Source organism: Halichoeres trimaculatus, unplaced genomic scaffold (genome assembly GCF_033239565.1).
Source record: "Halichoeres trimaculatus isolate MK-OKI-2021-1 unplaced genomic scaffold, fHalTri1.1 fHalTri1_scaffold_10, whole genome shotgun sequence".
NCBI lineage: Eukaryota > Metazoa > Chordata > Actinopteri > Labriformes > Labridae > Halichoeres > Halichoeres trimaculatus.
The window spans coordinates 260,763-275,496 of NW_027437187.1; the positions used below are offsets into that span (position 1 = coordinate 260,763).

General features: G+C 42.2%; 1 protein-coding gene across 4 annotated transcripts in view; it reads right to left on the reverse strand.

Moving 5' to 3' along the window:
* srgap1a (SLIT-ROBO Rho GTPase activating protein 1a) overlaps positions 1–14,734 on the reverse strand; it is a 231,311-nt gene that overhangs the window by 62,310 nt on the left and 154,267 nt on the right. For all 4 annotated transcript variants that reach the window (XM_074677243.1, XM_074677245.1, XM_074677244.1 and 1 more), the window contains exons 9-12: positions 7,059–7,256; positions 6,484–6,568; positions 5,835–5,862; positions 2,720–2,753 (exon numbers count right to left, since the gene is read on the reverse strand). In XM_074677243.1, coding sequence (XP_074533344.1) covers positions 2,720–2,753; positions 5,835–5,862; positions 6,484–6,568; positions 7,059–7,256 — 345 coding nt within the window. The remainder of the gene's footprint in view (positions 1–2,719; positions 2,754–5,834; positions 5,863–6,483; positions 6,569–7,058; positions 7,257–14,734) is intronic.

Genomic DNA, 14,734 nt, shown 5'->3' on the forward strand with positions numbered 1-14,734 from the left:
CAGCGGTAGATCCACTTTAAACAACATCATCCAGACAAGATTCCTGAAAGCATGGCACTTTTCTGCCTGCTGAAAACTGCACATAACCTGGTCCTGATGAGGTGATGTAGCCCTGTAAAAAAGGAACCGGCTGCCGGTGTGCCTCAGGGGCGTGATGTGCACACCCTCTATTCTGTTGAGATTATTAGGGTCCTCGCCCCAAGGGTTCCCTCGCCCTGTGAGCTAGGGACACTGTTGTTCTTCCTCTGTTTCTTTCTTATTATTTTGTACACCACTAAATTGCTTATTAGACACCCTGAACATGCTCAAAAACTAACCAAAATAGACACACTCATTATGATGGCCAAAAGTTTTCATATGATACCAAACTTTACCCCCAACATCCCATGATTTGTTCTGTAGTGCCACCTAGGCATACTAAAATGCCTCTAGTTTCCAGTAGGAATTTTGTACGGTGATCAAACCGATGTCAAAACATCTTTCTTATTGGAAACAAAAAAAGCATACACCAGTGTCCCTGACCTATTTCCAACAAGAAGCCGGCTATTTGCCTTACAAAAACTTTATTCCAAAGTTATCTCCCTCAAAACCACAAGTGCTAATGCCTTGAAATTCTCTTACATGTAAGACTCAACCCTGCTTTACAAAAGTTGTGCAGGACTTTGACGTTACGGACCTGGTTTTCGAATGGCGAGCCCTCAAAGTCGGTGAACTCATAAGAAACCCTCTCAGCTCCCTCATTAACAATGAATGGGACTAAATTTTGAGGCTGCAGGATTTTGGCTTCTACACAAAAACTGCAAGTCCAACCGCTTTAAAAGTGACATGTGTGGGTCCTGACAAAATTTCCTACAGAAATATCACATTTTTTACAGGGATTAAGTCAACATTCTGGCCTGTATGATGAGTGCAAAATTCTGTCCTTTTATTCCTCGGTGCAGCTGCTGCAGTTCTTTGATGATACACACTCATTAGTAGTAGAGTGCAGCTGGTTATGTGACTCACTGAAGGAGGGAAATGCTATGTTTTCACACACACAGAGCTAAAATTCTGCCATCTATAAACAGTTGTTTCTAAAACTTTTGTGAATTTTACTCCCTCTGCAGCACTTTTGTGATCATGTCACACTCTAATATGGAGTTCAGTGCAGCTGGTTATGTGACTCACTGAAGGAGGGAAAATACTATGTTTTTTTCACACACACACATTAAAAAGGAATCAAACCTTGACAGTAAAGGTAAAAGCGGCTTCACAGACTGGCAGGAAGGACTAGCGAGAGCTTAAAAACCCATCCAACACTCCTTCCTGCTTTTTTTAGACACACTTAGTGAACATTGTGCCATCTATCAGCACTTGTTTGTAGAACTTTTCAAGCTCTGCAGCAGTTGTGATCATATCACAAACTCATTAGGGGCTCAGTGTAGCTGCTCATGTCAATAAATCAAGGGGGAAAATGGTGTTTTTAACACACACATTATGAATGTACTATATACAATACATACATGACCCCCAACATTCCATAATTTCCTCTCTAGCGCTACCCAGCCACACTAAAACGCCTCTAGTTTCCAGTAAGAATGTCGTACGGAGATCAAAGTGTTTGTCTCATTCAGATGCAAACTTCATTCACACACACCCCTGACCTATCCTATAACCTGTGACATGGATGATTCCTGACAAATAAAACAGGCGTGACGGACCGCCACGAGGGACCGGCAACAGGGCGGGAGGGCGAAAAGGACGAGAGGGCGAGAGGGCAAGAGGGCGATGTGGCGAGGACCCAGCCAACGCTGCTTGCAGCTTTAATTTACACAATTTTTGCATTTACAACTTGGCTCCAGGAAAAATGTTTGACTGTGTTGAATGAAATGAAGTTTTCTGTCCAGACTGGAATCACTACATGTCAGTCTTTTTGGAGAGCGAACAAAATATCACAGAAAACTTTAAAGTTGGAATGTTCTCCATATTAAACGTGACACATAATTGGTCAAGGCCGATTGTCTGATTTCTGGTGTCCAGATATGAATAGTATTTTCCTCTCTGCTGGGTCAGTTAGGCTCTGACATGAAGTGGTAACAGTAATTCAAATGCTTCATCAACATGCACACTCAAAGTGAAAGAAGTCTGGACACAAGGTAAGGGATAATCTCCCTGAGATGGACTGAGCTGACACTTTGATCTTAAGACCCTTATCACTCTACTGATGGCATAACAGGCCTAAAAAAAACAACTGTCTGACACTTTCCAATCTGCCTCCAGTGCTGCAAAGTAAACTTTATAGTATTTTGTTGTGCACCAGCTTATCTACAGAGGCACACAATAGGTATGAGACAAACGTCTCCTCAGAGCAGACATTCCTTTCTGCTCTTAATCGTGGACAGCTCTGTGTTGTTCACTGCCAGCTGCTCCTATGGCTTGGCACAGTGTAGGGACTCAGGACATGCTTTTAATGATACACTGGATTGGTTTACAGCGCCCAGGAGAACACACTCGGTCCAAACACAGCAGCCATGCCAAAATCATCTATGGTTTTAGAGTGGAGCTGTGAGGGAGCGTGAGGACAGGGTCTGGTGCTGCACCTGTCAAAGAAGTGCCAGTTCAGTCCATCTCCAACTGAAGATAAAGAAAACATGAGATAAAAACATTAAAGTGAGGACAGAGGACTGAAGTGAGTGCAGCCAAGCAGCACGGACCCCTCAGAGTGTTTGAAGGCATCTACCTGATGTCGAACGTGTGAGTTCCTTCGTCCACGGCTACAGAGAAGAGTTGCAAAGGGCCACAGATGGACGGATAGAGAGACACAGAAAGAGAGAGAAAAGCAAGACCCAGGTTAGGACCACAGCAGCTGCCCACCAAAGCTTTTTCTGAGAGCTAACCCTCATTTGTGCTAGCATTGAACCCTGAGGTGAACAGACCAATGGATATTTATAATTAGCTGTTTGTCAGGAGATGGACAGAGCCACCAGAGAGAAGGCAGGAGGAGAGAGGCAGCACACCTCATCAGTCTGACATCTGCTCCCTGACTGTCATTTATCCTGCTGTTTTTTCTGCACCGCTCTACATGAGTAGGAGGAGAAGGAGAGAAATGTGTGCCGGAGCAGCTAGGTGATGCCAGTTCAGCAGTTAGTCAGGACAGTTGACTGAGACAAACATTTATCCCCTGGTATGCTGCTCCTCTCCTGAAGCTCTTCAGATCAATCAGTGCCACCCTGGTCTGGGAAGTTCAGGAACAAAGCTTCCTGACCCAAGAATCCATCATTCTACAGATTTACAGTTATTTCAGTTAAACGCTCTTGAGGTAACCCACCAAAGAGACCAGAAAGCCAGAGCAGGACAGAAAAAAGGTAAGAGGGAGAGTGATTTTCAGGGGACCGGACTGGTGAATAGTACCTTGATGAACAACTCCAAATTGCCATCAAATAATCTAACATTAAAAACGGAACGGGGTCGAGCCCACCATGTGCTCGCTTGGCTTTTGAAAGTCCCATGAGAATGTCTAGAAGACAGAGAAGGCATCAGAAGGAGTTAAAAACACACGCTTCATGTCAAAGAGGGTTTAGACTCCTGATAACTTCATGTCCTTCAGGCTTCAACCCTTCCACTCCAGATGATTGACAGGGGGCTGGGGGTGTTTCCGATAAGACTGAATTCACCTTTTCTCTAAATCCGCTCTTTTCTTCCTCCATGAGGTACCACAGGACGCTGGCGCTGAGTGTGTCAGCATCCACCTGGTGACAGACTCTTAAGGGGTCTGACCCTCTGTGTGTTGGTGAATATTCAACTACATTCTTTTAAAACCCAGAGTGCATGTGAGGGTCCAAACTTCAGACTGACTTGTCCTTTAAAAATCTGACTCTAAGAATCTTCAAATTCTGTAGAAACTCAGAGGAGTCCATTTGTGAAGGGATGAAGAGACCCAATCCAGTTTGGCCTCCTGTGACCTCTCAGGCCTGGACTACACATATATGGATATTTTTTTGACTGGATATCTTTTTCCTTGTTTGAAAAAAAATCTCTGTCCACACCACAGAAACATCTCTGTCCATACAAAGAGGCAAAACTGAAAAAGATTGCCTCTGAAGCCTGCAACACCATGCCTGGCCGATAAGTGGCAGGTTAGCAAAATGTGAAAACCATAGAAGAAGAACATTATGAGCATGCGCAGTCAAAAACAGGAAGAAGAAGCAGTCAACAAAGTAAGGAGATGGTGAAAAAAATCAAATAAACTTGAGTCATTCGTGTGGACGGAAGATGAGGTGGACTGACAACAGCATCATTATTAACAACATTACATTCATTTGTAGAGCTGTAATAAGGGCAAAAAGTACAAAGAACACAAAAATAGCACAGTAAATGTCAGCCATCGTTCTTGTTGTCCGCAACCATTGCTACAGTGACTTGTTGCTAGGCGCTTGACATCATCGCGTCAACACCGGCTCCGTTTAACACTGCTATGCGGATCCAGTCAACCAGATATTCCTTTGTTTCTTCATTTTTTTATCCGTTTTAAAACATGCTACTTTATGTGGGTGAAATCACCGTGTTCGTGTGGTTGAGGGACCCAAGTGGACAGAAAAATGTGCGTAAAGGAATGTATCCATATTCGTGTGGTCCAGACCTTAAAAAGAATTCAGGGTGCCTGGTTCCCTCTGCTGCTCAGTACCGACAGAGTAAAGGCTGCAGCACACTGAAGCAGGTCCTCTCATCTTAATTTATGGCATCTTGAAAGAAATGAGACCTCATGTTGAGGTGATCCTGTCTGCACAATGTCTTCAAATAGGTTAAGTTTTCTGTGCCTCCTGTCTGACACAAATAGTGAAGATGCAGTGTATTTGTCACAGTCCAAAAATCAGGTCATCAAGGATTAATCTGAATCTGGTTATTTTCGCAACATATTTTAACTTGGATTGGTTATGGGTTATGGATTAAATCATGAAAGTTAGCAGCCCTTTAGGAAGTCAGTCATCATCCAATGTGAAGACTTCAGATCAATCTCATTACTAATTTTGCTATGAAATATCTTCTTCAATCCTCAACAAGAAAAAAAAAATCTATACAATGTAATATTTCAGTCTCTACAACCTTCCTTTCCCCCCTTGTCTCCCTCCTTCCCTTCTACTCCTCTTCACTCTTTCTTCCTTCCATCTCCTGGTCAGAATCACATCACTACACTTTCTGTCTCTGCTAAAATGAAAGTGGGCAGAGTAAAGGTGTGTCATGGTGTGTGTGTGTGTGTGTGTGTGTGTGTGTGTGTGTGTGTGTGTGTGTGTGTGTGTGTGTGTGTGTGTGTGTGTTAGGGCTGCACCATATTGGAAAAAACTGACATTGTAATTTTTGGGGGGTTTACATTATATATTGCATTATTAAACATAAAAGAATTTTGAATAGCTCTGTTTGGGAAGAATTTGGTTGACTCACAATGACACCATTGTATTCCTATAATACCGTTTAATCCGGGCTAAGGGGGTTGATCAGTGAATGATGAAGACTGCTGCATATGAAAGGGATCCAGGAGGCCATGTCTCTGTACAAAATAGAATAGGTTTCAATTTCAGTTGCTTTTTTTCCATTTCTCCAATAAATGGGAGAAATGCGATAGTCACATCACATGCGCAATGTGACTATTGCGCATGTGCATATTGCGATGGCGATGTTCAAACGATATATATATATTGTGCAGGCCTAGTGTGTGTGTGTGTGTGTATGTGTGTGTGTGTGTGTGTGTGTGTGTGTGTGTGTGTGTGTGTGTGTGTGTGTGTGTGTGTGTGTGTGTGTGTGTGTGTGTGTGTGTGTGTGTGTGTGTGTGTGTGTGCGTGCGCTCGTCTGTTCTTTACCTTGTGGTCATATAGTCAGCTCTGTGGCCTGTAGGCAGAGAGAGACAGAAAGAGGAGAGGGTAAATGAGAAGACATGTCAGGACCTGCCTCTGGGGTCTCTGTGGTGTATTTTGCATTACCCAAACTGAAGCATTTGAAGCCTGCCATCTGTCACTACCTTAGGCCTTCTGAGCTACAACACAACACACACATACACTTAGACAAAACAGGGACTCTTGAGGTACACTCTATTATGAGTTCAAGGAGCTCATCGTTCCCTCATAGTCTGTGTGAGATCTGTGTATTAATTCATTTATAAAGTATGACTGAGCATTACAAGGTGAAGTGTTTTCCACAACCTAACCAATCACAAACGACATGTGCTTCCCCCAGTTCAGCTTTCAAGCTGATCTACAGGCCAGGATAACTGAATTAACTGTTCTGACTGAGACCACCATGATTGCTGGTTTGATCAGTGGCTGATGGGAAAGGACCTGAGGAGATCCCTAGGAAAGAACAAACAGAAAGTGGGTGATGACAGATTGCCACTGATGTAATACACTGCACTCCATTAAGGTGGGAGAAAACCAGTCAGTGTTGGAAAACAGGAGCTCAACACAGGAATAAAACAGAAGGTAAAGGAGTGGTGCGTAGAGGGCGCGGCTGTACCTTCACCAAGTGTCCTCTTCAGCACATCGTGTTTGGCCTGCAGCTTGGTGATGAGATTGCTGCCTTCAAGACACTCACGGAATTTCTGTGGAGTAGAGAATGATCACATAGCGTTCCAAACACAGCGCCCACTCTTGAGACGGATATCTGCGATAAGAAAGCCATGGGCAGACAACTCGTGGACGACTTTTGAAAACCTTTATCTGAGCAAGTCCATTTTTAGGCAGCAACAGTACCGCTGCTGGCTTATACAATGAAAAGGTCTTTGTAGAGCTAAAATCTGCCGATCAAAGATTTCAGAAGGGCTTGGTGCATGAACAAAGTTTAAAGTGACAGATAAAGCATTTTAAAGTCAAGAAAGTTCATGTCTTAAGATCTATGTCAGAGAGGTTTTCTGCTGAAGAATCTACTGTTAACATACCTCCAGCAAACATTTAAGCAATTGGGCATTTTCACTTCTTCAAACATCTAAGATCCTACAACCAGAAATTAAATAGCTTCCAGTGCAACAAGTCACGTCTGAAGTCTTCTCCCCATTATATGTCTTGCTCTCGTTCAGTAGAATCCTCCCTTACCATGAAGTAGAACTGCTCTGTTTCCTGCTGGTTGGCCCTCCTCTTGGCAATGCTGGGCTTGCTGAGGTACGTCTCCGACATGGTGGACTTGACAGACTCAGTGGACCTGCTGTGGTTGAAACACTCGGACACGTCATAGTCATCGATGGTCACCATATCCTGGATGGTGGTCAGTGTGGCCTCTGATGTCTTTTTGATCTGCAGACAGAAAGATAGATGGGGAAAAAGTTGTCAGAGCCAGAAGATCCTGCTGTATGGCCACAAGTCAAGTCTTCACAGAAAGCATCTTCTCAGATCCAGGCTAACTCTTCCACTGGTAGAACTGGTGCTACCAACTTTCTCAGCTGGTCCCACCAGCTCATGGTTTGGTCACACTCTTGGTTTTTCTATGAGGGGTACAACACAAGCATGCAAACTTATGAATATTTTTCTTAAATGGACCACTACCAGTACTTGGACCAACACTTATAAAGTGCTTTTCTGGTCTTTCTGACTCAAAGCATTTTACACTGCTTGTCTTATTCACACTCACATTCACTGATGGCAGAGGCTTCTATTGTTTTTACTGTCACTTCTTAACTAACACATTTACACCCATCAGTGGGTTCAGTGCCTTGCTCAAGGACACTTTGGCATGTGACTGCAGGATCTGGAATTGAACCCCTGACCTTCAAAATGGAGAGGCAACGACTTCACCACAGAGCCACTGAGCCACTGAGCCACTGAGCCACAGCTGCCCAATGGGCATACTGTAGTTTTCTATGAAGAAAAGATTGACACTAACTCGAGTTGACAGCTGCTAAATATATACTGTAAATACTGTAAATACTGTGAATATGAAGTTTGCCTGGCTGACAAAACAGATTATTGTTTTTTAAGGTTTTTGAAAGAAGACATTATGTGCAAAAGGGCAACCCTTCTCCTCCATTTCTGCAGCAGACCCAATTTTCTGTAGGTTTGGTGGGCGGGAATCAGGTTACCCTGCATACTAATTATCCCACCCCCCTCCTCCACTTATAGGCAAACCTTGGACACCCCCTGTTAATAATGCCCCTGCTCTCTGAAGAGACAAGGCTGGGCAAGTTCCTTTGTCATTCTCTGGCAACCTCAGACACTTTTCTACCATTTTAAGGACTCATTTTCTTAACATTTCATTTCCTGTGCGTCTATAAGATTGTAGGTAGTTCCTTCATCACTTGTTTTATAGTTCATCAGGTTGTTTACTGCAGCTCATGCAAATTACAGTCATTCACCTGGATTTCTGTTGGTTTTATAGTCTTTTGTTTCGTCAAACATGTAATGTTTGATCACGTCCTCAGTTTTCATAGCAATTGCAGTACAAACTGTTGTGTTATATTTTGTTTATATATAGTCATTTCAGTTTCAAGTCTTGTCACACAGACACAGACACAGACACACAGACACAGACACACACACACACACACACACACACACACACACACACACACACACACACACACACACACACACACACACACACACACACACACACACACACACACACACACACACACACACACACATACAAAGGCTTTGATGTGCCTCCCTGAGATTTGTCTGAGGAAAACAGCTTCTCTGCAGTGAGATGCTATTATTCTGCCTGAGTTTGGTGTGGAGAGAGCTAAATGAGATTCACATGCTTCCATTATTACATCTGGAACAAAGACAGAGCATGCTGACTGAGGCGCTAAAATGAGCAATGTCTCAAGTAAGAGCAGCCTGGATATTTCAGCTCTGCTTTCTGCAGGGCGTGGGCCAGTACATCTGAGTTGCCCCTGATTCTTCAGTGAGAGTGAGAGCTGATTTATCCATACGCTGCACTCTGCCCACTAACATTGCAGAGTAAATTATTCAGCAATGTTTTCTTTTACTTTTTCACAGAAGGCATAGAGGGAGGAAACAGCTGCACTCCTTTGAGACACAGCTGTGCAGCCTTTTCCTAGAGAAACAAAGACACAAAGACACACCCCCCTTTGCTCTCCTGCACATTTGACATCACTAAGAAACCAAACCACAAGGGAAATTAGGAAAGCCAAGGCAAATTACTTTCTCGAAATAATAGAGAATTCTAAAGGAAACCCCATAATCATATGGCAAGAAATTAAGGAACTTATTTGACAAAATAATGTAAGAAAACAGATCGAATCAAGAATCGATGGTAACATAATAATAAAAAAAACGCCTGTGGTGGCTGAATCTTTTAATGAGTACTTTGTTGATTCTGTAGCTTGCATTGCCAGCAGCTTTACAAACCCTCATATTTACACCATTACTGCTCCAAACCCAGAGCAAAATAGCTTTAACCTTGAAAAAGTGACAGAATCACAAGTGCAAAAAGTAACTGATTCACTCAAAACCAAAAAATCTAGAGATGTGTATGAGATGGACTCTGCTATGCTCAAGGACTTGTGCCCTCTGGTGAAGAAACAGATAACTCACATTGCAAATATCTCACTTTCAGAGAGCCAGGGTGGTTTCCCAGAACATTGGAAATTAGCTGCTATTGTTCCCATCTTCAAAAGTGGCGACCCTGAATCTGTATTGAACTACCGGTCCATAAGTATACTTCCCCTCATATCTAAGGTAATTGAAAAATTGGTTGCAGAACAATTAATCTCTTATCTTGATACCAATCAACTTCTGCATCCTATGTAGCATGGCTTTAGGGCCAATCACTCTACAGAAACTGCAACTGTTTACTTTGCAGAGAGGGTCAAATCCTTGATCGACCAAGGTGGCATGGTTGGTGCTGTCTTTCTTGACCTTAGGAAAGCGTTTGACACTGTCAATCATCATGTCTTACTGGCTAAATCAAGTCAATTTTATTTTTGTATATCCACATCTACTTGGTTTAAATCATATCTTTCCAATCGAACTCAGTGTGTTAAAATCCATAATTCAATGTCCAGCTATAAAAACCTTACGTCGGGTGTTCCACAAGGATCAGTCCTAGGCACACTCCTCTTTAGTCTTTACATCAATGATCTCCCGTCTGTGCACCAGGACTGCGAAGTCCTCATGTGCGCTGATGACACAGTCATTTTTGTAAAAGGTAGAAACCACACAGAAGCTGCAACACTACTCACAAAAACCATGGTCACAGTAAGTGAGTGGCTGAACAACTGTTTACAACTTAACACTAAAACAGTTGCAATGTTATTTGACAAAACAAAAAAAGCGCATGTAGAACCTGAAGTGTTAATTGCTGGAAAAGAGAATTCAAATTGTAAAGGAATACAAATACTTAGGCATTGTGATTGACTGTAATCTCACAAAGAAAAAATCATGTTTCCAAGATCTGTAAAAATGTAAGGTTTGCTTTGGCAAATTTCCGGCATCTTAGAAAGCACATGACCACCAAAGCTGCAAAAATGTACATGTTTTCTCTTATACTACCCCACATAAACTACTGCTTACCCACCTGGTTCACTGCTTACAGCACTACCTTCACACAGGTCATGTCTCTATATAAACAAGCTCTTAAAGTCTTGGATAAAAAATCTAGAGCATACCATCACTGCACTATATTACAAAATATAGGCTGTTAAGCTGGGAGAATCTCATTATTTTTAAAAATTGTTGTCTAATGTTTCGGATTCATCAGCGCACTGCACCCCCACGACTCTGCAACCTAATACACTTTCGTTCCACAACAACCACTGAAACTAGAGGAACAGTGAGAGGTGACTGTAAAATCCCTCTCTGTAAGAGTTCATTTGGACAGTCTGTGTTCTCCTACAAGACAGCCCAAGAGTGGAATAAGATCCCACAAAGCATCAGAGAGTCCAACTCTTACCTCTCCTTCAAAAGCAAACTTAAGAACTGGCCAATCGATAACCAAAGATGTGAACATTGAAACCTACAGCCCCTAGAGCCAGAGTTTGTTTTACTTTTCCCCGATCCTGAGCTTTGTGTATGACAGTAACTGAATGTATGATATATGTGAGGTAGTAACTTAGCGTATTAAACATGTAAATTATTTTCATATGTAATGAGAGAGTATGAGACTGAGTCACAGAGTAGGAAACTATGCATCAAGCTTTTTAATCAATTTGTATCTCATTGTATTTTATTGTTAAACAGCATGGTATTTGCACTTTGCATCTGTATATTGTATATCTCTTTTATTTCTTCCCTACTAGGTACTAGCCTATACTGCTCTGGCAGGGGGGTGCATTTACATTTTTATGAAATGTTTATTAATGCGCAGTGTCCCTCCGAAACAAATAAAGGAAAATGGAAAATGGAAAATGACAGTCTTCTCATAAGATGTCACAGCACTTTTTAAATTAATTTTTTAAGGATATCTCTATAACGCAGAGGGGAACCCTCAGGGCCTTAAAGGTATTCAGTGAAGGCCTAATAAAAAGTATTGAAAGAATTTTTGTACTCCAAAATAATTGTTTTAATTTTTTATTTTGTTTTATTTTGTTTTATTTATGTATTTTACTCACTGAAATCATAGCGATAAGTTTTATATTATTTTTATAAACTTGTCCTGGCAAACAGTGCGTTAATATAACTAAGTGGAAAATGGACCAATCACAATTTTCCTTTTGATGGTATCTGGGTAAATCAGCGACACATTCTGGCAGGCAGGGCCTTCAGTAACTGCAACGAATGCCTGTGTAACTCAAGCGAATGTGGACACAATTTGAGAATGACAGCTGTCTTAGCCAATCATATTTTGCTAAGTTGTGGGCAGGATCATTTCCTGTCATCTTGCGGGCATTCGCAAATACTTAATGGATAAGCGCCTAACTGTAGCTGTGAGTGAGGGGGTAGAAAAGTGAAGATCTAGTTGGCAGAACGTGAAGAGAAATGGCAGAAAGTAATGGAGAAGACTTTGTGGTTGCTGGATTACTTGAAACTCCATTTTCAAGGTTGTCTTTTCAAGAAACGCTTGAAAAATGCGCTGAAAGCACCCCAGCTCCAACCTGGTCTAACCTCAGCGCAGGGTGGAGCGCACCCTCCGCAGCTGTAATTTGGTGACAAGCGCACATGTGTGCATGCCTCAGAGGCAGGTTTCCAAAGTGTCAGGCACATTTTAATGCAATAAACAATCACAGCAATCACTATTTAATGTAAATATCTGAACCAGCATATACATTTCTATCTTGTATATGTATCTATATTAACTGTCCCGTCACATCTGATGTCAGATTAAAGCCGTTTGTCATAATGGAAACTTAACCTGACGGCAGCTGGAAGTTCGATGCATATCTTACAAGTCAACAATAAACACCTTTTACATCTCGTACTGAGTATATATCTGGCTTCTCTCATTTCATTAAATTCAAAGAAAAGAGGGAAAAAAAAGGTAGAGAAAAAAAGAGAGAAAATAAATGTATGTTACTCTGGATGCACCAGTTATTTCCCATATTCCTCTAATTTAGTCTTTATTTTTAACGTAATCTAAAAAGATGGACTACATTATTGCAAGGAGGATGAGGAGGAGACAACGGGAGAGTATACAGTATATAACTAAAGGTACACACGATTTAAGCACAATTTAAGCACAAATTTGAGCATACGCACTGTTCGTGAATGAGGCCCATTGTGAGCATAGTGATTGATTTTAAATTGATTTTTTCAACTATATATCTTAATTTTTTTAACTGTTTGAAGTTGTGTTAGGTATTGCAGTGTTCAGGCACATGATACATTTTTAATCCCGCAAAACTATCAATATACTGAACTTCCATGCCACATGATTCTGGCTATTGTTTTTATTTCTTTGTTTGATTGTTTATTGCCACGTGTGGTCCCATGGTCCTGCTGAAGGCCGCAGCAGCGCTTTCTGTTCTGACCCACCAGGGCATCCGCTGAAGTGAGGCAGGCGGAAAAAGTATACAAAGACTAGGACATGTCATCATACCCTCAGACACTGCACATGAACACACCAAAACAAAGCTGTATGCCTGTGTGTGTGTGTGTGTGTGTGTGTGTGTGTGTGTGTGTGTGTGTGTGTGTGTGTGTGTGTGTGTGTGTGTGTGTGTGTGTGTGTGTGTGTGTGTTTGTGTGCGTGGTAGCACAAACACTGCAAACTGCACTTTTGGCAAACACCAGCTCCAAACATTTGGTCAAATGAAGCATCAAATGTCGGGAAAGCTTCATAAACACACCCTCTAGAAACCAAAAACACCAAACCAAAACCTCTAAAAACCCAAATCATTAATTTCTGATGATGCAATTTCAATCAAATGTCAAAAATCTGACAAAAAGAGACACAGAAATCACTGTGGTGCAGAAGGAGCTGAGCCTCTTGGCAGACCTCCCTGTGTCTATTTAAACCTTTGACAATGATCCAGAATGCAGCAGCATGTCTGGTCTTTAACCAGCCCAAAACAGCATGTCACCCCAATGTTTATCTCTCTTCACTGGCTTCCAGTGGCGGCTCTAATCAAATTCAAAGCTCTTCTTCTGGCTTACAAAACATTGACAAGAACGGCTCCTGCCTACCTGGGGCCCCTCTTCCAGATCTAAATTCCTTCACTCTGCTTGTGAAAGATGCCTGGTGCTCCTAGCCCAGTGTGGCTCTAAATCTTTAGCCAGACTCTCCTCCTCTGTTGTGCCCAAATGTTGGAATGGATTATGTAACTCTGTACGATCCACAGAGTCCATTTCTACTCTATAAGACGTCTGAAGACTCATCTGTTCAGGGAACACTTAAGCCCTTAATCTGACTTTAGCAGAGATCCAAGACCAAACAAACAACGAGTTCTGCCGTTAGGTGAATACAATCAGAAACCCGACTGATAAAAATGGAACAGATTTGATAGTGAAGCAGTGGAAAGAATGCTGGGGCAGAGTGCATGCACTCATACTTTTGACAGCAAATGTGGGGGGGTCGAAACTGCTAATATTTTAAGGTGAGGGGGACATCACTAGTGGCCCTCAATCAGTGAGTGAAGAAGTGCTCAGAACAAGGGGCAACTTCCGGTTTGTAAAAATGAAGCCTATGCGGAAGTGCTAAAAGTCGCTGTTCGTCAAGAATCCGCTTGAGGCTGGCTGCAGAAAGACCAGAAGTCACGTAGACCCCCAGCCAAAAAAACAGACTATTACGGCATTAAAAAGCATATTTACAGCCTGGTTCAACAAACGGCTTGAAACGGTCTGAAACGTTGACTTCACTATTGGCATACACTGTGAGGAAGGTGAATTTTTTTCTAATATTTCTCTTTGGATTATATCCACATTTATCAATTTTTACCATATTTGGATAGATGAGGGCGTGGTTGACTTGACTGACAAGTGAGCGTGTGTTAGCCTTTTTGCTCGGAGGCTAGGTTACAGATCGCGTAGTTGAGCTTGAACAGTTTTCATCATAAATTAATCCAAAAATATCCTGCTGTGCCTTGGAATGTACTGACAGACCATCCAAGAAGTCGGTGCTGCAGCTTTTCCGGTGAGTAATTTGTTTTCTATATTTTTGTGTTACGTTTTTAGCAGATGTTAGCATGTATACCCGAGCCGAACCGGGCGGCTAGCAGCTCTACGCCTATGCCGTAGACTGCTCACGGCCCACGGCTTATGAGTTGAGCTTGTCAGCCAGCTAACCCTGTGGCTTTGGATCGCTTTTAATTGCCGATCAAGTCTCACATGCAGGCAGTGCTAATGGGAACCTATGATAGAAAAGCATACTGGCATGTGTT